This window comes from Actinia tenebrosa, unplaced genomic scaffold, assembly GCF_029948245.1.
Source record: "Actinia tenebrosa isolate PJP-AT-01 unplaced genomic scaffold, QUT_ActTen_1.0 PGA_scaffold3__52_contigs__length_22856419, whole genome shotgun sequence".
Classification (NCBI taxonomy): domain Eukaryota; kingdom Metazoa; phylum Cnidaria; class Anthozoa; order Actiniaria; family Actiniidae; genus Actinia; species Actinia tenebrosa.
In genome coordinates, this window is record NW_028292580.1 from 10,665,453 (window position 1) to 10,689,096 (window position 23,644).

A 23,644-nucleotide genomic window follows, 5' to 3' on the forward strand; every position below is an offset into this window, starting at 1 on the left:
TATAAATTCATGGGCGATTAGTAAATAAATAAGAAATATGAGTGAATGGATGCATGAATGAATGAATAAACGAACATAGTCAATTCAATGAAAAATCATTCCTGTTGCATAAACAAGATCATAAATATATTCACATTATTTATACATCATTATCGTTGTCGCTTACAGAAAACAAGAGTATAACGTAATTATAACATCGCCCATTCAACGAGAGAGTTCAGTTGTTGATCTGAAAAGATCTGCATGCTCGAGGCTAAGCGAATATCCAAATTGATAATCCAGACGTGTCTAAAAAAATTTGCAATATTTAATGGCGTCAGTTATTTTTACCTCGTACTCTAGTTGAGGCTAGTTGATGAGCCGGTGAGTGACAACGTTGAATCAAAAGAAACACAACAAGATACAATATAGCTGTAGGTGCTATTAAAGCACAGTGTCCATAACGCACGAACAAAACAAAACCAAATTCGGGAAAAATAGTAAGAGGGCTATATAATAAGCCTGAAGCGAGATGACGTTTTACCCCCGTCTCTAGACCATAATCCTTTTCACATTGCTTTTGTTCTTTAATTATGACTATTGTTCTTGTATTCTCTAAGGAATCAAAAATTTTAATATGAAAGAATTTTAAAATTTTTTATGGTATAGAGTCGGGGGTAAAACGTCATCACGCGTCAGGCTTATTTAGGTGATGTCAGCTATTCAACTCTGAGACCAAAAGGCTATTGACATACTAATACCACCCTAACAACCGGTTGGATTCAAGGTCATAACACGAGTGATATTCTCCCATTAGCTATAGACAGTAAAAAGTCAAGTAGTTCAAAATAAACGTGTGCCAAATATGTCTTGTAGACTTTCTTTTTGAAACTCGTCCAAAATTAATTCGGCTGCTGGCCTCAGCATATTTGGCGAGAAGTATGGGTGTCTTGCCCTCACGCACTCCAGCTGGCAATGGTAATATTTATTGCCCTCTGAGCTAAGGCGCTGGACACCCTGCTGGTCAAAGTACAGGTCCCGCTCTTTGTGTTGGATGACAACACCAACACATGCGGGACCATCCTGAGACCGGTGGGGATAGGGGCATCCAGCACATTTTTTCACCCTGTTGGAAAGGTTTACTAGTATAAAAGGATTGCTATTAAACCAAGGAGGCCGTCCAATAGGTACTATCGGACGTGGTGGGTACTGATTAGGTTGTCTGGACGCCGACAGCGGCAGGATCTGGGCGTGGCTGGTTGTCTGGATGCCGACAGCGGCAGGATCTGGGCGTGGCTGGTATTGCCAGTCGTCAGGGCTGGTTGTCTGGACGCCGACAGCGGCAGGATCTGGGCGTGGCTGGTATTGCCAGTCGTCGGGGCTGGTTGTCTGGACGCCGACAGCGGCAGGATCTGGGCGTGGCTGGTATTGCCAGTCGTCGGGGCTGGTTGTCTGGACACCGACAGCGGCAGGATCTGGGCGTGGCTGGTATTGCCAGTCGTCGGGACTGGTTGTCTGGACGCCGACAGCTGTGTAGGCTAGAAAGGTGAAACCCTTTCAAACAGTGTCTGCAAAACATCGGGATCAATAATCTTTTGACACAATGTCATCGTTTTCGTTTACTTTGAGTACGTTTATCATTGTCCAAATGACATGGAAGCACACGTTTCTTCCGTTACCAAAGGAACAGTTACAAGAGGTCGTGCTCCCGATCTCAACAAGCCTGATGTTGCCATTGTCGTTCAATTCAAATACCTTTTTATCATTATTGATGTCATGAATTCCTGTCAAATCAATTTTTGCTCGTTTTGCCAGCTTCAAAGATTGTTCAAAAGCTTTACTTCTTGACTTTCTTTTTCGATACTGAGGTCTGGCGTTAGACTGATGAACTGTTCCCTCCTCGTCAGTAGACCCCTCCATGTCTTGGAGATCAGCCATCATGCTCGCGTGATGATTTGTTGGTCACTTGGCCCTATGAGAGGAGTTTTCATCCACAAGGATGCCAGCTGTATAAAAGCTCGGATCTACATCGCCAGAAGAAAGCTCTCTAGCAAATGCACTAGCACGATCCACTTGTCTTCTAAGGGAAGTTTGATCTTTTTGCTTCTGGTTTCGGCACCTGCCCCCCGCATAGTTTCCCTCCATATACTGTTCCAGTTTTCCTTTTAGCAAGGCAGATTCGATGACATGGTCTTCTGCAGCCCGAGCCAGGGAATCATTGCGAGCCCCACGAATAGCATTGCGTGCATGGCCTACTTCGGCCATGTTGGTGTTTGAAGTGGTAGAAGACTTGAACCCACGAAATGCATGGAAGCGCCGTGGGTGCCAAAAGCTCTCAAACCACTTCTTTGCATTCACACGCTTTGCCTTTATACCGGACCACGTATGGAGCCGTCGCCTAGCTGCTTGATATGTTCCTGGAGTTAGGGCTGCATAGAGGTGGTGCGTGATCTGGCGGAATTCCGACTTCGCTTTCTCACTCCATTCCGAGCACTCTTGTTTTCTGGCACACGAGTAAAAGTGCATCTCACACGAGAAAGCACGCGCCACGGCCTCAGCCTTGAGTGAGCATCTTATTGACTCCCGATTCCCTCCGTGCTCGTCAGTTACAAACCCATGTGGGTCGAATACATGGTCTTTATCGCCAGTATAGTCTTGTAGTGCCTGGATAACAAATGTACAAATTAATGGTTATACTAAATGTGGAGGGCTACTTTAAATGGAAAAAGTTGGAAACGGCCTACAAATCAGGTGATACTTGTTGACGTTTAGTGAAAATAAATAAAAAAATTATTATATAAATAAATGAATCAATGAGTAAATAATTTAAAAGTAGAGGAATAAACAAACAAATTAATGAATTAATGAATAGACCCTTTCAGCTTCCTACGTCACCGATCGGTCACGTGGTCTGAAATGGGTAAACACACGCACGCTTCAAGCACGCTTCAGCCAAATACTATCGAAGTGGAAAATTAAAAGCTCGAAAATGGTTCACTATTGTTGCGTGTTCAATTGTTATAATAGTTCAAACGATACGACGCTTTCATTTCATGGATTCCCAAAAGACAAAAGTCTTCAAAAGGTGAGTTAAAATTCTTTTAGTTTTGTCAAACAATCAGGTGTTGACAGACTACAATGTCGTCTCTTGAAGGGTGCGCTTCACGAAATCTTTCATTAAGACTTAAATACCGGACTTTAATATAAGCTTAACACTTCAGCAAACGCCTTTTCCTATGTCTATAATGTAGAAGTGGACGTCAAGAATAAAGAGAGATCCAAGTAAAGACTTCAGGATAACACCCAGCACAAAAGTTTGCTCTTCACATTTTTTAGATACGGACTACAAGTTCTTAGACAGCAAATCTAGACGACTGAAGGAAGAAGCATGTCCCTCGATTTTTTCCTGGTCCAAAACGTAGGTTACGATACTAATCTACCTTTGAAATTAAGGAGAAACTACTGAAGACATAATATATAATAAGTCTCCAGTCATAATGTATGACAGGGGTGGGAACTGATTTTTTTACACAAGGAAAATTTAAGATCCCCCTTGTGATAAGAAAAAAATTCTTGAACGCCCCTTCCCTAGAATAGGCCAATAAAAATTTAGACATGAACTCAAAATCTGCAGTCTTCAAAAAAGAGAGACCCCCTAAACTCATTAAAAAAATTGTGATCCCCACCCAAATGTCATCTGCCCCCTCCCTCCCTTCCCTCCCTGCCATACATTACTATGAATGAAGGCTAATATGTACTTAAAATCTTAATACAATTTTCCTTTTTCATTTATAGAGAGAGCAATGAAAGACCTCTATCAGTCAGAAGAGAACAACTTCAAAGGAAAAGAGAAATGCTTAAAGATGAAGAAACAGAATCAGCCTCTGAAGGAGAAGGATTTTATGATATGGCTTCAGAATCTACAGCAAATCGTGGCAATCAAACAGATTTGGACATCCCATGTTCTCACCAACTATCAATAAAAATGTTAAAAACAAGGTGCCCTACTTCCAAAAAAGGAGAGAGGTTTTTCTCACATCACACTGGATTCAAAAACTACATGCAGTTTAAGGAATTTCTTGAATTTGTAGTACCGGGATTAAAAAGAGAAAACATTGTATACTGGGGAACAGACCAAGCACGCAATAATCGTATAGATACTTCAGCTTTGTTCAAGTCAATACAGGAAACCAAGCATTCAGATTCTGAGGACAGTAAAAGTGATGATAATTCTAGTAGTGGAGAGTTGGATGGTGATACTGAATATGAAGGGAATGGCAGAAGTGGAAATAAGGCAAGAAAACACAAGTTAGATCTGGAAGATGAATTTTTACTATTCATGATGAGGCTTAAATTAGGACTCACTGTCACTGATTTGTCATTTCGTTTTAACATTGCTGAGGGATCTGTAAGTAATATAATAACCACATGGTTAAATTATTTGTATATTCACTTAGGAGAGCTTAAGATGTGGCCCCACAGAAATATTTTACTTAACAATATGCCCTCAGATTTTAAAGAAAAATACCCCAATAATATCATTATCATTGATTGTACAGAACTCAAGATAGAGACACCTTCATCTTTTGTAAAACAGTCACAGAGTTACTCATCATATAAGAGTACTAATACTTTAAAGAGCCTTGTGGGAGTTGATGCCAAAGGAGGGTTTATTTTTATATCACAGCTATATACTGGGTCTATATCTGACAAGCAAATAGTAACAAGGTCTGGGTTTTTGAATATTCTAGAAAGGAAGTTATCACTTAGGGAAATATTACCTAATGACTCCATAATGGCTGATAAAGGTTTTGACATAGAGAGTGAATTAAAAGGTATTGGTTTGCAATTAAATATACCACCATTTTTGGGCTCAGAAGCTCAGTTTCAAGAGTCAGATGTATTAAAAACTCAAACAATTGCTCAACATAGAATACATGTAGAAAGAGCCATAGGAAAAGTCAGGAGGTTTGGGATTTTTTCAAAGCCATTACCTATATCCTTACTTGGTACTGTTAACCAACTTTGGACAGTCTGCTGTGTAATAAGTAACTTCATGGACCCTATTTTAGAGTAGCAGACTAATACCTGCCATCCTGTTGTTATACAATTCAGCAAAAGTGGAGCCTACAACACACTGATATGACACGTTCCTTAACTAAGGGAATGATGAACTATTACAGGGAATGGAATGTGGTTTAAATAGGTCATAATAGTTATCAAGGTGTAAACCCCATGTTTGAAATAAAACTTTTAAAACCTTGAACATTGTCTTGAAACACTTTAACAGCTGTATATTATTCCTTGTAAGTTTTAACCACCTGCATTTATTCAAATGACTAACTTCTATTCAGGCATTCTGTACCACAACCAAATATTATTTGCATAACAGTAATTACTGAGGGTGTAACACTAAACAGTTTATCATACAAGGAACTGTAAAGCATGCCTGAAATAAAAGTCTTTCAGTTTAGGCAGAACTTGATCACAGTATGCCTCATCAAAATAGACTCTTTGTACATTCATTTCTTTAGATACTGTTAAATAGACTGCAAAATCACACCACCTTGCTTTTGACAAAGCAAGCTGTCCCTGCACTTGTGCATAGTATCCAGCCTTATGGTTCTTCTTTAAGCAGTACTTTCCATCAACAATCTCACAGGTAAACTTTGGGTCCTGACAAGCATCTTCAAAGGTCATGTCCCTCCAAGTGAAAGGGCATTTGATCTCTAGAAGCCCAAATGGCTCTTTTTCTGTTGGATCAAATACTTTTGCATCTGGTGTTGCACCAAGGAAAGGCAGCGAAGGATTGACAGCAAGCCCTGCCTCAAAGACAGTGAATTTTCTGTTTTTCTTTTGCATTTCACATGCATATATAGCTCGTGCTTTCAGCTCATTTTGTCTCCCATGCCTTATTGACTCTACATTTGACAGGTCTTTAGGATCAAAAATGCTTTGCAAAAATGACTGTTGGTTTTTTCTTACGGTGAAGTACTGCACCAAAATTTGAGGCTGTTAGTCTTTTCTTTCTTGCTTCAAACCATTCAGGAAGTAATGATTGTCCTACAGTTTTGTCAAAGAGTTCCTGAGCCCTCTCAAGAGTTAATGTTATAGATGATAAAACTCTTACTTCTTCAGGCGTAAGATTTTCAGGAGGCACAAAGGGAATATTGTCAATTGCACCTACTGGTAAACTAGGGAATGGCTTTACATACTTCAATACATCACTCTCACTTCTGATGTTTTCTTCTCGCCTATCAAACACAAACTGTATTTCTTCATTGTTTTCATCAAAAAACTGATAACCCAGGTATGACCCGATGGGAACATTGCCAATAGCAGTGTTAATGAGATTTGTTGGTTCTTGATCCAACAAAAGGTAGGATGCAGGAGGTTTTTTATCGCGATTGCTGAGTTGAGAACATTCCTTAAACACTGTCTCTCTATTCCAACCTTCACCTTTTAGTTCTGTTGATCTGGCATCGTAAATTTTGCAGTGAACAGGTGGTTTCTTTCTTTCTCCCTTTTTATCTGTGTCTGCACAGGCAAAAAAGCAGCTCATAACTGGTTCAGGTTGAATTTGCGGACCCCTAGGCTTATGCCAAGTCTGTGGCATACTTGTGCATGTTTTGTCTGCTGGAATCTCATTGAGATTTAACATAAACCAGTGATTCAGCGTATACAATAATCCAAATAAGTGATTACAGTGTCCTCCATTCCTTGTGAACAAAACAAAAAATCGATATTACTCATCGTATTGATCAATAAATATCGGATAAACTTCGGCACTGAACTTATAGTATGCCGATCGCTTCATTTGCCACAGTATGGAAACATTGAATAAATTGAAACAATTTAAAACTTAACACAGAAATTCACGTGGCTCTTACCCGGCTTTGCACGAACATTTGGCTTTGATTATTTTAGTTTTTTTATCTTCAGTCCCAACTTCTAGCTCCATTGAATGCGGGGATTCCGTTTTCCTCTGGCTTCGATAGCACTGTGCCTTGACTTTCGTCGTATGAATACTTCCTGGCATTTTGGCAACATGTACATCGTGAATATAAGCTTCGGCAAAGAATTTGTATCCTTTTTCACCAATGTTCTTTTTACCACAGCCTTTTAAGTGCTCAAGTACATTTGGATACGAAATTTCAGGTAAAAATGAAAGTGATTTTCGCCAAACCACACCAGTGTCCGCCATATTGGATTTCATTTTGTTTACCCATTTCAGACCACGTGACCACGAAGCTAAAAGGGTCTATTAAACTTCTGTTAATTTAATTCAATATAATTTTTTGTCAATTTTCACACCTTATTTCCGATATAAATTACTTCATTACAATATCGCATCTGATTACAATGTGAAAACCTGGTTATTTTGCAAAACCAAGTTCCTAACAACATTGCCGTATTAACCACCCATGGAATGGCCATTTCCCATGGTTGAGGTATAGGAAAACCAAGTAGCAGGCAACTTAAAAGCTTACTTCGTTTAGGCATTGCCAAAACTTGCAGAGAGTTTCTGTAGATTCTGTAGAACAATCCATACTGGCAATGGTAACGATTTCTTTTAAAGTTGGATGCTCAACAGTGAGATTTATCGTCTTCATTCCCTTAACTCTATCGTGTTCAGCGTCCAGGAAGCAGTCTTCGTCTTGAAGAGGATGTCCACTCCCCACCTAATAACAACAACAGCTGATGATGATGAAGATGAAGATGATGATGACATGTAATAAGTTACCGCGTCACAGAGGGGTGCGTGATTAAGAGCAATGAGCCAGGACTCCTAACGAGAATAGTCTTTATCAAACAAATGATACGAGAAAGAAAATTCTCACCTGCATTTGTGCAGCCATTTCAATTTTTCCCCGACTTGTTCTGAACACAGCTGTAATCTTATCTTCACTCACACGTCCATCTTGAACTTTCCATAGTAGATAAGGGTCATGCTTATCTGTGGCTTCCTTGATTTTAGCTAGCGCATCGAAGGAGTGACCAACTGGATTAAGCTCTTGCAGGGTCTTTTGTTTGATGTTTTGGATTGCTTTCAGGTTTGTCAGCTTCTTTGTCTCAGCATATATTTCTTCTATTCCTTTCCCATCTTTAATAGATGCTCGTAAGGTCTCATATGGAAACTGGCACGGCTTGGCTGAAGTGTTATTTTTGAAGAATGCGCCTGCCTTTTCAGTGATGTCTGGCCGAGGTGACTTTGCTTGACACTTGTGCTTACCACTGTGATACACAATGACAGAGTCTTCTACAAACTCCCATATTTTTCTTGCTGGGCAATCAATTGCTTCCACTTTACATCCGCAACAGTCACAGACAACATCTTGGCCATCCTTTTTGAAATTTAACTTGTTCTCCTTGTTGTATGACATGAGGTACGGACATTTTTTGTTGGTACACTGATATGCCCCCTGACACGCAGCAACTCTTCTTGTTCCAGAGAATCCCACTGAAAAAAAAGGTGGAAAATGTTTCTAACAATCAATCAATCAGAATATCCTAGGAATATAGCAACATTTTATTGTGCTAAAATTTGGCTGCATGTGGTTGCTGCCTGCTTCGATCATGGGACGAGTTTTGGCGAATGAACTTGAAGTTTGATTTTGGATTTTAGATTTTAGATTTTCTCCCTCACCGTGGGCCTTTGTTTTTAAATCTTTAATGAAAAAAGTAATACTGTTGCAGCAATGCAGGACTCTCTGAGTTTAAAACCCGGCAATAGCAATGGAAACAAGAACTAAGAGAATTTTTTAGCTTCTTGGGTATGACGAAAGTGTAAGCTTTGCTGATAATAGCTTACCTCTACTGGAAGTTGTCCACTGCTTCCAGGGCCTCCCATCTTTTGTACTCTTCATTTTTTCATTGGGATTATAGGACAACTTGAAAGTGCACACGCCATCGATATCATGTGGGAGTTGCTCCACTTCTTTTGGTAAGGAAGAATTTTGAAAATTCCTTTAACATAAAAAATAAAAGAAATTTTAAAAACAAAATTGAAAACCGTTTTGAATTTGGACAACTTAATTTTAATCAAAAATGTAACCTTTTATTATGACTGCATAATGACGTCCATTTTTGACAATGAGTAGACCAAAACTGACACATTACCCTTAATCAATACACTCGGAAAAAAGTATTTGATTAGATGGAATATTTTTGAAAATATGACGGATTTGTTTAAAAAATAACTGATCTGATCGTTTTTGACCCCATCTGTGCCTACCGTAAACTAAGTGCCATGAGATTAGGGGGCTGTGGGTTCAAGTCCCGCTCGGGGCACATCTTTTTTTCTGTGCATTTATTTTTCTTTAACTCGTCCATGGCATATCAGACGTTCTTCTCTGATGATGATTTAAGTCAAAAATGGAAATTTGTCATTTACTTTTCAACTAGCGCATACAGTGATGCTAAATTAAAGTTAACACCTAAATTATTTTACTTGCTATGGCAAGCTATACACATGCAAAAAGACTGTCCATTTACACTTACAATTCAGAGAGGGACTGTCGCGTCTTCCTGGGAAGATAAAAGCAAACAAGTTAGCTACAAAATAATTTCTACATGCAGAAAATATTTTAATCTATCATTATGTGAATAATTAACATACTTTTTGTTATTGGGGTTTTCATATATTCGTTGTTTCGACACATTTAAATCTATAAATTGTTCTCTGCTTGCTAACAAATGAAACGAGATCTTTACGGTTCATGAAAAAGGCAATGTGAAAATGTTCTTTGTTCTTAGAAAAACGCGCAACTTACTTTTTCTTGGACTTCCCCTTACATCTCCCAAGATGCATGTGTTTGTTAAGGTTTGAATTTGATGCGAAGTGTTGCCCACATTTAGAACAGTTGATGTCGTCATTGTGCTCATCACTGGATGATGACCCTTGTGCTTCCAAATTTGGCTTTATTTTTTTCTACAATTCAGAAGTGTTAACTTAATTCTAGCAAAAGACATCATGGAAATCAATATTGTTGTGTGTGGGTGTGTGGGTGTGTGTGTTCGGAGGGGGGGGGGGGGGTCCAGAATTCTCTAGTTATCCTTTTTACTTTCACTGCAATTTATTCAAACTAATGCAATTAATGAAAACAGATGGAATCATGTAGCTTATGCATTATCGATCGAAATTCCTCTCCAGCTGAAATGCTGAAGAGCAGCAAAAAAGAAATTCATGATTTATTAGCATATATAATTACCTGATCCTGTGTGAATGTAGGCTTAAAGAGATAGTCATCATCATCATCTGAGCAAAATATTTTTTCTTTTCTTTCCTAATTAGAAAAAGGAAAAGAATCAGTGATCCGAAATACTAAGCTTACAAAATACTTCTACTATGTAAAAAAATAAAAGAAGGACGGGAAAATAAACCTGGCTAAACTTGTTTTTTACAATAAAAACCCTAAAATGTCTCTAAAAAAGTGTCTATTAATGATAATTAGAAAATTTACCTACCGTTTCCAACAGAGATGTATTTGTAACCTCTTCCTCATCACTTAGTATGTGGGTTATATCTGACACGTTTCTCTAGTTTGTAAATAAAATTAAAATTGGATGAATCAATGTAAAAACACTGACTCTGCACTCCATTGTATTTCGGATGCGTTGTGGGTAATCCTTACAATGATGATGATGTTCTCTGACAGAGAACAATAATGTAATATCAAATTAACTTACTCCTGGCCTGTAGAATGTTTCCACAAGTTCATCTTCCTCATCTTCTTGAATTGTATTCTATTAATAATGACACAAAAAAGTTATACATTGTGCAAAACTACAGCTACATTTGGGTGAGCTACGCTCAAGCTCACGCCCCCTCATGTGAGCCCATACAAATTATGTCTCAAAAACACGGTTTTTGGATGTTTTGTGGAAATAATGACTATCTAGGCAAAAAACATAAGTGGATTCAGTTAATTCAATTATTCACGGACTGTATTATATGGTTTAGATTGAATTCTATTGAAAAAAACCATCGTACGTTTTAAGTTGAATGTACAAGAGAAAATGCATGACATATAAACCGGGGTCAAGCTAGAAAATCGTCTCTCCTTGAAATAAAACAGAACCTGTCAACAAAAAACAACAGAAGTGGATTTGAAAACCACGGGCTTTCCTGAACATTTTGGTATATAATTCATAGGAATTTGTTAAAATTTAGAACCGTATTTTTGCTGATTTTATAAGCTCATAATATCTGTTGGCCTATACATTCGTGTCTTATGGTTTCTTAGGTTTCGTAGCCTCGAAAACACGCTAACTACGGTAGTTAGCGAATAAACAGAATATTTACAGGGTCTTACTTGTGCTTTATAACTTTACTTTTAAGAACAACCTTTTGCTTTGGAAAGAGAGAAAATATACCGAAAAGAGCAATTATTCCAAACGTATGGGAATTTTTTTTCCAATGGAAATTAAAAGATCAATTTGTTGGAATGGCCCATGGCATTGAATTTTGCATGTACACGTGACCAGACCTTTGTAAGAACATATATCAATATCAAGCAGTTGTGAAGCGCTCAGTTTTAAATATGTTCATGAATAAAATGCACTATTGAGATACGGTATGCCGGGTGTCTCTTGTGCTGTCCCGTTTGAACTGTTCTCTCTGTACCGATACATTAGTGCCACGTGAGTGCGAGTGCGGAGAGTAAAGTTTTCAGTTAAATTTTACCGCTCTCTGCTAATCAATGTATGTAATAAAATTTATTCACAATTAGAAAAATTGACAATAAGCAATATATTGATCTTACTCTTACCTCAAAAGCCTCTGAGTCCTCCATGTTGTTGTTCGACAAAAACTGATATAAGCCTGCGTAGCGGCAGGGACTTCTCTCATCAGAGGGCAAAGCAGGCTAACCTGGTATTCTATACTTTGTTTCCGGTGCCAATGAAACATGATCAAACAGCGGCTTCGGTGTTTGGTGTTTGGTGCTCCACGTGATTAAGGTTTTATTTTACAGCGATACCCCTATTAAGCAACCACCCTTTATAAAGCGGCTACTATCAAAGTGGTACGGTACCTCTGTTAAGCGGCCGCGGCCACCTTGAGGTTTGTTTTTATATCATGGCTATCAAATGATTAAACGGCTATATCATTTTTTTTTTTTAATGCAAAAAAAGAAGCGTTAATAGTAAGTACAGACTAGGCGTGATTTCAGGAAACATTTTGTAATTGTTATTAATTTATGCTCAGTCCCGAGTACAGCCTCTTATTTAATTTACCTCGAATCCTAACTCGAATCCTAACTCGAATCCTAACTCGGAAGATAGATACCCTCTGAACCGGGCCGTAGTTACTAACAGGTTAAGCCGGAGATTAACTTCTGCAATTTTGTCAGTCCTCGGAATTTTCCTAGTCCAATTATTTCTTAATTGGACAGCATGGAGTCCTATTACATATACTAATTTGTTAGCATTATTAACTTCGGGCTTACTCGGAAACCTGTGAGAAATGATTGTAGTAATAGTAAAATAGGAGTTGCTAATCTGAAGAATCATAAGATTGAAATTAAAATATATACACATTTCTAATCCAGTCTATGTGTTACTGATTCCGGCCGAGTATCAGGGCTTCAATTTTCTCATCGACTAGTTTTGACCTTGCCACAAACACAAGGCCGAAAGAGCCACGACCTATTGCCTCTTCTTTATCTGTTAATTCATCCCACTTGAAGAGCGGCAAACCAGGCGTTTCCTCTTGGAAATTATCTGGATTTCTCCTCCCAATGAGGGAGGGTAACTTAAAGGCCATAAAACGGGCCAAAATATTTGTAGTTAAATAGAACTGAAGTATTTATATTTGTTTGTAGTGGAGAGCTAGACCGGCTGAGTATCAGGCTTCCAAGGGCTGAATCAATAGTAGATCAACAGTGGATCTGTTTTATATATCGATAAATGACAGCTGCGCTTGACATACCTTTGTTTATTCAGGGGCACTTATCTTTATCTGAAGAACCAGTTACTAAGAAATTGCGATTTTATACCCAAGGCCTTATAATAGATATGAATATAAAAAACCGGGCGAAATATCAGTAGAGTTTTCCTGTCTCCCACAGTAGTATTTATTACAGCATATGATTTTGAGATACCGCTGTTGATACACGTACGTGATTGTCTCAGAATAACACCGGAAGTTGTTGGAAATGTAATGATCATTTCATATATAACAGCGGTAAATTGTGGTTGTGGTTTGATTGTTCACGACCGAGAGAAATTAAACATTTTTTGATGCCGGAATAAAAAATAAACTGATCAAGTTACGAATCAACATGTTTATACATCAGAAAAAAACTGTTAACATATATTTGGTCAGCTACGATTTCAAGCTCACACCCCCTCACCTGAGCGCATACAAATTATGTCTCAAAAACACGGTTTCTGGATCGTTTCTCAAAATAATGACTATCTAGGCAAAAAACAGAAGTGGATTCAGTTCATTCAACTATTCACGGACTGTATTATACGGTTTAGATTGAATTCTATTGAAAAAACCACCGTACTTTTTGAGTTGAATGTACGCTATTGGATGTATTTTACACACAAGAGAAAATGCATGACATAACCGGGGTCAAGCTAAAAAATCGTCTCTCCTTGAAATAAAACAGAACCTGTCAAAAAAACAGAAGTGGATTTGAAAACCCCGGGCTTTCCTGAACATTTTGGTATATAATTCATAGGAATTTGTTAAAATTTGGAACCGTATTTTGGCTGATTTTATAAGCTCATACTATCTGTTGGCTATACATTTGCCTCTTATGGTTTCTTAGGTTTCGTAGCCTCGAAAACAAGCTAACTACGGTAGTTAGCGAAAGAACAGAAGATTTACTTGTCATTTAGGATGTTGTGTCACGCAGTTTACTTGTGCTATATAACTTTACTTTTAAGAACAACCTTTTGCTTTGGAAAGAGAGGAAAAAGACCGAAAAGAGCAAATATTCCAAATGTATGGGCAATGTATAATCAAGCTTACAGATAATAAGCTAAGATAATAAGTCGTGGAGTCATTTCCGGTTATTTAAGCTTATTATTTTGAGTCCATGTTTTACAGATTTCGAGTCCAGTCCATGTTTTACAGATTTCGATTCCAGTCCAGTTCATGTTTTACAGATTTCGAGTCCAGTGCAGTCCAGTGCAGTCCATGTTTTACAGATTTTTTTGAGGCCAGTCCAGTCCAGTCCAGTCAATGTTTTACAATATGCCGTTGTTTTGTGACAACAACAGCGTAACGACTTGTCAAGTGGAAGAAGGGGGTTGGTAACGTTACCTTGCATATAGGGGCGCCTTGCATATAGGGGCACTTTCCATAAAAGGCCATCGGTTGAATGATATATGATATGAATTGTATACTGCTGCAAACTAAAACATAGAATATATCGAATAAGGTTGTGTGAATGTAAAAGATTGAAAAAATCAAACTAAAACATGTGCGATTTACAAGAGTCTATCCCTGTTTTGAGACCGGTTTTAGCGAGAGTGTTTAGCGATCACTGCCTGAATTAAAAGCAAGTTAAATCTCGCAACAATCATGTATTCATGCAGGGGTTTATAAACATCTATTGACTACTAGTGCTGGTTGTATTACATGATTCATTTACAAGGATTTCTTTTATCAAATATAAGCCGAAAGCGCCATTACAGACATAAACCTTCATAAACCAGTCACGTAAATATATCAGAGAAATGTTGAAAACCAAATTCGAAAAATTAACTTTACTGCTATGAAACAAACACCGTAGTGATCTACAGGATTAAGCGGTATCAATGTAAAAGTTTCAAGAGAAATTGATTCATTATTGTAATCTAGGGGCGCCTACTAGCCTTGAATATTGATGGTTTGCAAGCATTCCCAAGAGAGTGAAATTGTGGTGCCGTTATTACTGATCATGGGTATTTCGTGAAGCTGAATAATTAATATTTATAGTTCGTTTATTGAAACGTCAAGGCATCTCCCGCAAGCTGCATTCTTCAGGGTTTTTTTTCTCTTAGGAGAGCTTTCATAGAGGCTCTGCCGCCTTGCAAAGGAACAGATTATTGTGGCGCCGGGTAGATTACAGAGCAAGCAATTAGATTAGAAAGGAAGTAATTACAAACTACTGGACGTTTTTGTTTCATTACAGTGATTTGGAGTGAAAAGTAAATGCCATATCTGCCTTTACCGTAAAAAACAATGAATTCCCAGCTACATCGCTCAATATCCCTTTCCTTCTTGTTGCTCTTGTTGCGGTCTCTCGTGCGAGTTATAAACGTACGTCATATTGGGCGGCGGAAAACATTGAACGAATCAAATTTCGATCAAAAATTGTCAAATTCTTTCGTTTCAAAGTTGAAGTTCACAAGATACATCCCGTTTTATGAGAGTAAGCGGTCTGAGCAACTGGTGAGGTAAACACACATAAATTAAATATCATAGGATTGTATCATTTTTGAGTTCAACGAAATAAAACCTCTTCGTTTACTGGGCAAACATTTTGTGGCGTTTTTATTAATTTATATTCTTCAGGGATCTTTAAAAATAAAACCGATACTCCCTTTATTACTTTGATTGCTTTTGCTTCGTTTCATTTGACTGCTTTTAAGAAAGTGCGTTACATATGTACACATCGGGCGTCCCATAAAGAATAAATAGAGGATAGTACATGGCCACGCGGAGATACGAATTTTATCTTCGAGTGTTCAATTGAACACAGCGAACGAGAGAGATATCTAAATTAAACACGAGAAGATAAAATTCGTATCTCCGCGCGGCCATGTATGTATTTATTACATAGATATCGATGAAACTTAAATAAAACAAAAGCTCAAAAATTCTTTATTTCTTTATTGTCAACAGCGACATCTTCACGTGTGAAAGATATGGTATCTTCCACTGGTGAAAGATATCAAGTTTTCAACACTAGAAACCTGGTATTTCATCGATATCTATATAATAAACCAGATCTGATTACAGCTGATGTAGCTGTAAACTGATCTAACCAGGAGAAACCCTTTAAAGAGCAAACAAAATTATAAAAAGTTCCAAAAATCGGGTTCCCTGTTGTTACCTTGCATATAGGGGAGCCTTACTTACATTAATTTTTTGTTGTAAGACTACCTTTCTTTTTTTTTTCCATAATTGTGATCAAAAATACAAACAAATTTATTGTTCCGCAAAAGAATAACAAAGACGACTATAGATGACAAATAAATCTAATGATATACATGGCTGCTGGTCCCCTCTCACACACGAGATATTGACTATATTCAGAATCTGACTATATTCAGAAGGGTATCATCAGGTGCCACCTGACTCATTGTTGCCAGCGTTTAGTATTCATACAACTTTCTTTTTTTTTCTTTTTCCCAACACTTTTTCTTCTCTTGTTTTATTTTAAGGATTTCTTTCCCTTAGAAATGCTTCTCGGTGATTTTCTGTCCAGGGGTTTACTCCTCTGATTCTGGTTTATTTTTTGTCTAGAGATTCTGGGTGATTTTCTGTGCAGGGGTTTACTCCCCTGATTCTTGGTGATTTTCTGTGCAGGGGTTTACTCCCCTCATTCTGGGTGATTTTCTGTGCAGGGGTTTACTCCCCTGATTCTTGGTGATTATTACGATGGAACGGGATTGGATAAGATAGATGTGTGACGAGGACTGTTCCAAACAGAAGAGGAAGCGTTGATTATTACTATTAGACTGGAATCGGAAATAGAGACGCAAGAGGAGGACTGGAACTGGCAAGAGATATGGAAGAAGAGGGAATTGTGCTGGCGCATATGATTTTCTTTGCAGGGGTTCACTCCCCTGATTCTTGGTGATTTTCTGTGCAGGGGTTTACTCCTCTGATTCTGGGTGATTTTCTGTGCAGGGGTTTACTCCCCTGATTCTGGGTGATTTTCTGTGCAGGGGTTCACTCCCCTGATTCTGGGTGATTTTCTGTGCAGGGGTTTACTCCCCTGATTCTTGGTGATTATTACGATGGAACGGGATTGGATAAGATAGATGCGTGACGAGGACTGTTCCAAACAGAAGAGGAAGCATTGATTATTACTATTAGACTGGAATCGGAAATAGAGACGCAAGAGGACTGGAACTGGCAAGAGAGATGGAAGAAGAGGGAATTGTGCTGGCGCATATGATTTTCTGTGCAGGGGTTTACTCCCCTGATTCTTGGTGATTATTACGATGGAACGGGATTGGATTAGATAGATGCGTGACGAAGACTGTTCCAAACAGAAGAGGAAGCGTTGATTATTACTATTAGACTGGAATCGGAAATAGAGACGCAAGAGGAGGACTGGAACTGGCAAGAGATATGGACGAAGAGGGAATTGTGCTGGCGCATATGATTTTCTGTGCAGGGGTTCACTCCCCTGATTCTTGGTGATTTTTTGTGCAGGGGTTCACTCCCCTGATTCTGGGTGATTTTCTGTGCAAGGGTTTACTCCCCTGATTCTTGGTGATTTTCTGTGCAGGGGTTTACTCCCCTGATTCTGGTTGATTTTCTGTGCAGGGGTTCACTCCCCTGTTTCTTGGTGATTTTCTGTACAGGGGTTTACTCCCCTGATCCTGGGTGATTTTCTGTGCAGGGGCTTACTCCCCTGATTTAGGGTGATTTTCTGTGCAGGGGTTTACTCCCCTGATTTAGGGTGATTTTCTGTGCAGGGGTTTACTCCCCTGATTCTGGGTGATTTTCTGTGCAGGGGTTTACTCCCCTGATTCTTGGTGATTTTCTGTGCAGGGGTTTACTCCCCTGATTCTGGTTGATTTTCTGTGCAGGGGTTTACTCCCCTGATTCTGGTTGATTTTCTGTGCAGGGGTTTACTCCCCTGATTCTTGGTGATTTTCTGTCCAGGGGTTTACTCCCTACTTTGTTTGTATGTATGTGCAAGGTTACCGGTCACTGCTAATGTATGACGGATTCCGAATCAATTTCGAGATCACAAAAAGGCTTTGGTAATTTATCCTTGTTTTTTTTTTATGCATTTGACCATAGCTCTGCAAATTTTTTTGAATGGTTTCGCATGATGTCCATCACTTGTGTCTATTACATGTGCCATCTCATGTATAATGGTTTCAAAGAAATGCACATCGCTTGGAATTTCTTCATGGAAAATAACAATAAAGTAGTCGAGTTTCGGTTCTTTGGAGGTGATCCCTTTGTGCATGCTGGTAATGCCGTACAAGCATTTTTGGGTGGTTTTACATATTTTCATGTAATCTTCCATCTTCATGCACCCTACGTAGGCCTCTGCATTTGGTTTTAGCCTTTCGCTTGGGTACATTTACACTATCCGGGAATACACCTCTTGTGCTCGGAGGCTCTCTATTGGGTATTTCCTGGAAGCTTCGTACATGGCAATGAAATCCTTATGCTGGCGTTCTTTAGATTTATTCTTTTTGGCAATACAAGTACAGCAGTCCCACTGGGGATTACGAAAATCACCTTTCTCACAACTGCAATGATACCACTTTTGACATGTTGCGCACAGAACCATGTCTTCTCCATCATCTGGCATCACACAGTGGCAAAACACTTTGCAGTTCCATTCGTACAAGACCACGCTGTCTGTTTGATCGAAAGAGGCAACGGCTTCGACATAGCTGGTCATGTCTTTGGTTTCAAAAGCTCGAATTAGCTCTTTTCTCATGGAGTCTTGATGGTACAATGCACAAGAAGGATCTTTCCCCATGCATAACAATGCAGCGAAAGTAATTGCAAATAGGCCACAATCGTTTCCTCTTTTCTGTTGCTGAACGTCCTCAACTTGAAATGTCAGGCCACAATGCGGCATAACTAGTTGGCAAGCTGCTTGTTCCACGCTTATCGGATAGCTAATCTTATCTTTCTTGACATTAAGGGAAAGAAGGCTATCATACACACGCATTTGTAACGGAAAGCAATGAATATTGGATATCGTTATCCAATGATTTCCACGAACATTCAAAATTTGGATGTGATTTGCTTTTCCTGATTCATACTCAAAACCACTTCCTTGGGCACGCAAAACATCTTGGAGGCCACCAATCTCCGGTATAATTTCTTTCAATAAACGCATCGCCGCAAGAACTATCCGGTCATTTATCCACAGTCCGTCCTCAAGTATGACTCGATCTCTATTCTTCAGTCCAAGATTAAGATCCCAGTGCTTCTCCAGATACGATTGCCCGTTTCCTGTTGAGGACATTCCAGTTGTACCAGAGGGACTTGAAGACACGCTCGCTACTGTTGCCGGCTTATCAGTAGAACTAGAGGGACTTTGAGGCACGCTTCCTATGGACAATGTTTCCTCTACATCCACCCTTTGTTTCTTGTCTGTTTTTTTCCCTGATTCTCCTCTTCCTCAAGAAAGCTTCTTTTAAGGTGTTCTTGCTTCCCGTCATTTTGAACAATCTTTACGCACTTGTCTACCATAGCCCGACCATTTACATCTTTTTTTAATCCATGTTTGAATGATGATTGCAGTCCATCTTTTAGGCGCCGATTAATCTTTTCATTACGAATGTCTATGTTAGACCGAAAAAGGAAAATGTGATTGACTGGCTTCATATTGTTTAAATACCTGCTGTCATGGTTATAAGAGGAATGCAGCTGTTCGTCCCTCTGGGTATTAAGTTTGCCCTTCAACCCTTTAACAAACACTACTCTCCTTAAAATCTCTTCTTCCTTTTTCACATTTTTCTCGTGTAGCCGATCAAAGAGACACAAGTAGTGATCACTGCCAGATACAGGATGGACTTCTTTATTCTGGTCACTCAAGGTTGAGTCTTCATTCTTTTCTTCTATTTCAAGCCATGGAAGTGAAACATCAAGTTTACCATCTTTAGCCAACTGTATGTTTTTTTCGTTTGGCTCAGCAACCATTCCATCATGGGGATAAAACAAGTCTGGCGTCCTGTTTTTGCTATGAGCCACAAGCATGTTTGCCATGTCCCTGACAACGATATTCGGCTTGTGGGCCATTGACAAGATGATATCGATATAATCTTGTGGACTTTCTGCACGTAGCACAAACTTTAATGCGTAAATAACGCCATGCGGGCATCTACCAGACACCCAACCACCCGAGCTCCCCCACAACTTGTTGAACGCTTTTTTAAACTTATCGTCGTTCTTGGCAATGGCATTCTTGATTTGTATTACTTGATCGAGTTTCGATCCTTTACTTTTACAACCGAGAGAATGGGCAAAAGTTTGAACCTCTTTAAATGTCGAATTGTTAAGAAGTTCTATCAGTCGCTCTTCTGTAATCTCGCGGCAATCCTTTTCCAACTCTCCATTGTGTCGCCCGACCTTTCGATGTTCTGTGTTGTACAGAAGTGCGCTTTTTCTGGATTCTTTTCCTATGTATGGTGCCCAGCACAAAAGATTAGGTTTGACATCGAGAGCTGGTACTTTTTGCCAAGGAAAACCTCTTAACACCATATTCATTTCCACCCTCCACCAGAAGTCCTCTACGTCGACCAAATCAGCCCCATTCACGTCATATTCTTCAGGTAATTGGAGATCTGATACAGGACAGTCAAACGCAACCTTGTTAAGGTCCATGATAATTGTCGTTGGATGGTAACCACACAGTGCGCAATTAAAATCATATGAATGCATACTTAGGTTATCAAAATATAAGTATGCGTTCAATACAGTTTGAGAATTTAGGGTGGTGTGGAGTTGACTCTCCAATACATTGACCAAGCTTCCTATTGGCAAATGTTGCTGGAGACACTCTCGTAAAAACAAACACAGGTCAATGCTGATAATAAAAGTATCACTGAAATTATGCAAACCACTGTCATGCTCCTGGTACCTATAGCACACGTTACTCTTTGGACATTTCTTAAAGTATGCTTCCACATTCTCTACCACTTTGCTCTTGGTAAGAATTCTCACCTTGTTTGTTATCCGCATGGGCTTGGTAAGGGATTCTTGACAATAGTAGCAAGAAGTCTCCGTCGGTATTAGTTTCTTCAGCAAAACCGGTTTTGGCCCATCACTTTCGCTATTCTTCAACTCAATCCTCTTCTCTTTTAGAATGTAACTACACATTTTCGTCAACACTTCCGCTTCGCTTGGAGGATAAACTAATTCTTCATCGTTTATATGTCTATATCTTTTTCCATTTGCGTCCTTTTTGTTTGCTCTTCAGGGCTACTTGCAACGCGGAAGCTGTCAAGCTGGTTCGTCTCCCTGAAGTACCACAAGCAAATCCGTTTGTGCTTGCAAGTGACCTTTCTTCAACAGCAACGGCAGTCGAGCGTTCCATTTAATAAATCAGCAGTCACAACAATCCTACCGAACCTGCTATAGTAGTTAATATTCCCATCATACACCGAAAAATGAATATACCTGTCTCCATCCATTACTGGAACAACACATTGTGCGTTGGCCTCTTGTGCTTTTTCCTGCAGCTCTCTCGACTCTGAAACCTTATCGTCTGAAAATATTCTGTATGCGCCGTCTGCAGAAAGATCGTTAAGGGCGTCCAGTGAGAGAGACATGTTTTTCGGAAAATAAGGGCTTTTGCCGACTTCTTGAACGTGGCGACATTCAGCTGTTGTCATCCCGCTTCGCCAAGCAACCCTCAGGAAATCCATGCAGTCTGTAATTTCACAACGAACACCAGCCTTTTCGCCTTCCACGACCTTTTTAACATGTATTGGGTGCATTACACCACCCTTTGAGCTATGCCTGACTAAAAAAAGCCCTTCTTTTTCGTCCACACATGTTGCCATTTGTGCGACTTGGTGGTCATGCACGTCTCTACAATGGCGACCTACACTTTTAGCGTGCATGGACTTTCCACAAATGGGACATGACTTCTTTCCAGTGACATTTCTTTTGACTTTGATTTTTTCCTCATCCTCCTCTTCTATCATCTCATTTGTAGAATTTTCTTCTGCATCTTTCTGGCAGTTTGGTTCGGGGGTTCCCTCTAAATTATTTCCAAGCTCTGCCTCGGGATTGTTTTGTTGCTTTGTTCCCGACTTCTCAGTTTCATGCGCTTTCAAATGCGACTTGAATGGACCTTGGTATGTCACTGTCAATTCACAAATTGGACAGTGATAATGCGATCTGTCGGTCGTCTCCTTCACATCATCGTGACTTAATTTGCATGGATAACATGTTTGACCATCATGCAAAACAGCACGTGACTCGTGACTTTGTAAAAAGTGGCGTTTGCAGTCGTAGGGTGTTTTACGCGATTTTTTGCATAGCGTACAATGCTTGTGCTTTGAAGTTTGACCACATTCTATGGTTTCATCTTCCGAGCAAAGAGTAAAGAATACATCGAAGTTTGGATGATGAGACATTTCTAACAGATCCAGTTTCCTATAGAATCGCAGCAAAAAAATAACAGGTACGGTCTTATGAATATATACATATACATATATAAGTACAATAAAGAGATGAAGAGATCGAAGTGAGAAAAACGTGGGCCATGGAAACCAAAACTATACCCATCGTTCTTGGGGCACTAGGCCTCATAAATCGGTGTCTAAAGAGGTTGACATGAATGTCAAGCAACCTTCCGAAAACATAAAATATGGCCGAAGTGCAAAACATCTCACTACTTGAAACTGCACATATCATTCGAAAAACCTTTATGATGACCTGACTTCATGTATTAGTATTCATTCTTACTCTCCCAAGGTCTAAGGAATGGACCCGGTGAGTTTAGAAATGTTGTAAGCAAAAGAAAGCATTCATAAAATGATAATGATGATAATAGTAATAATAATAATAATAATAATAATAATAATGATAATAATAATAATAGAGGACACAGTGAACATCGAAGAAAAAGACATCCACTCAAGCTTACGAAAGAAAAAGAATTGGAGTTCACCTGGTAATGACAGAATAACTAATTATTGGATAAAGACATTAACAACTACACACAAAGGACTTGGAAAGGCTATAAAGCACAATTTTCGAAAACGACATACCACTACCAGACTGGCTCATAGAAGGAAAGTGCATTATGATTCCGAAGAAAGAAGATCCACAAGCCAAAGATCATCGTCCAATCACGTTGCTCAATACAATGTATAAGACAATAACATCAGTCGTAGACAGTAAACTTAAAGAACACCAAGAAAAACACCAGTACATGCAGCTAGACCAGAGAGGGTGCTCTACAAACTCAATGGGATGCATAGACAACCTGATAATTGATAAAACAACACTAGAAGAAGCAAGAGATAGAAAGAAAAACCTCTCATGTGTATGGATTGATGTGAAGAAAGCTTTCGACTCAATTAATCATGAATGGCTGGCTCTCACCTTACAAATACTCAACGTTCCAACGAAGATAAAGAACTTTATTAAGAACACAATGAAGAAATGGTCCATCACACTAGAGGTCAAGATTGAAGACAAGAAAGAGAAAATTGGTCCAATACGTCTGAAGCAAGGAATTCTACAAGGAGACTCGTTCTGCGTTAGATTATTCACACTCTGCCTCAATCCAATAGTGTGGTGGTTAAGAACCACAGAAGGATACACATACTCACACAACAAGCAAGAGAAGCTAACACACTTACTTTACGTTGACGATCTAAAGACATACCACAAGTCAGCTCAAAAGGCGCTATTAATAACAAAGACAACAAAGAGTATGTTTGAAGACATCGGACTTTTCTGGGGTTTGGACAAGTGCGCAACAGTCAACATCTTACG

At 39.1% G+C, this 23,644-nt stretch overlaps 1 protein-coding gene and 1 pseudogene across 8 annotated transcripts in view; one reads left to right on the forward strand and one right to left on the reverse strand.

The window, feature by feature from the left end:
* LOC116291076 (uncharacterized) overlaps positions 1–23,644 on the forward strand; it is a 96,376-nt gene that overhangs the window by 5,216 nt on the left and 67,516 nt on the right. Inside the window, exons 1-2 of one of the 8 annotated variants that reach the window (XM_089035053.1) lie at positions 1,449–3,397; positions 3,775–5,245. The exons of 4 other annotated variants lie outside the window; for them this stretch is intronic. In XM_089035053.1, coding sequence (XP_088891179.1) covers positions 3,833–5,056 — 1,224 coding nt within the window. In that variant the 5' untranslated portion in view covers positions 1,449–3,397; positions 3,775–3,832 and the 3' untranslated portion in view covers positions 5,057–5,245. Of the gene's footprint in view, positions 1–1,448; positions 3,398–3,774; positions 5,246–15,823; positions 16,517–23,644 lie in introns of those variants that run through there. 3 more of the 8 variants (XM_089035051.1, XR_016120695.1, XM_089035052.1) reach the window with 3 other exon arrangements.
* On the reverse strand, positions 5,384–7,200 carry LOC148908526 (uncharacterized; annotated as a pseudogene).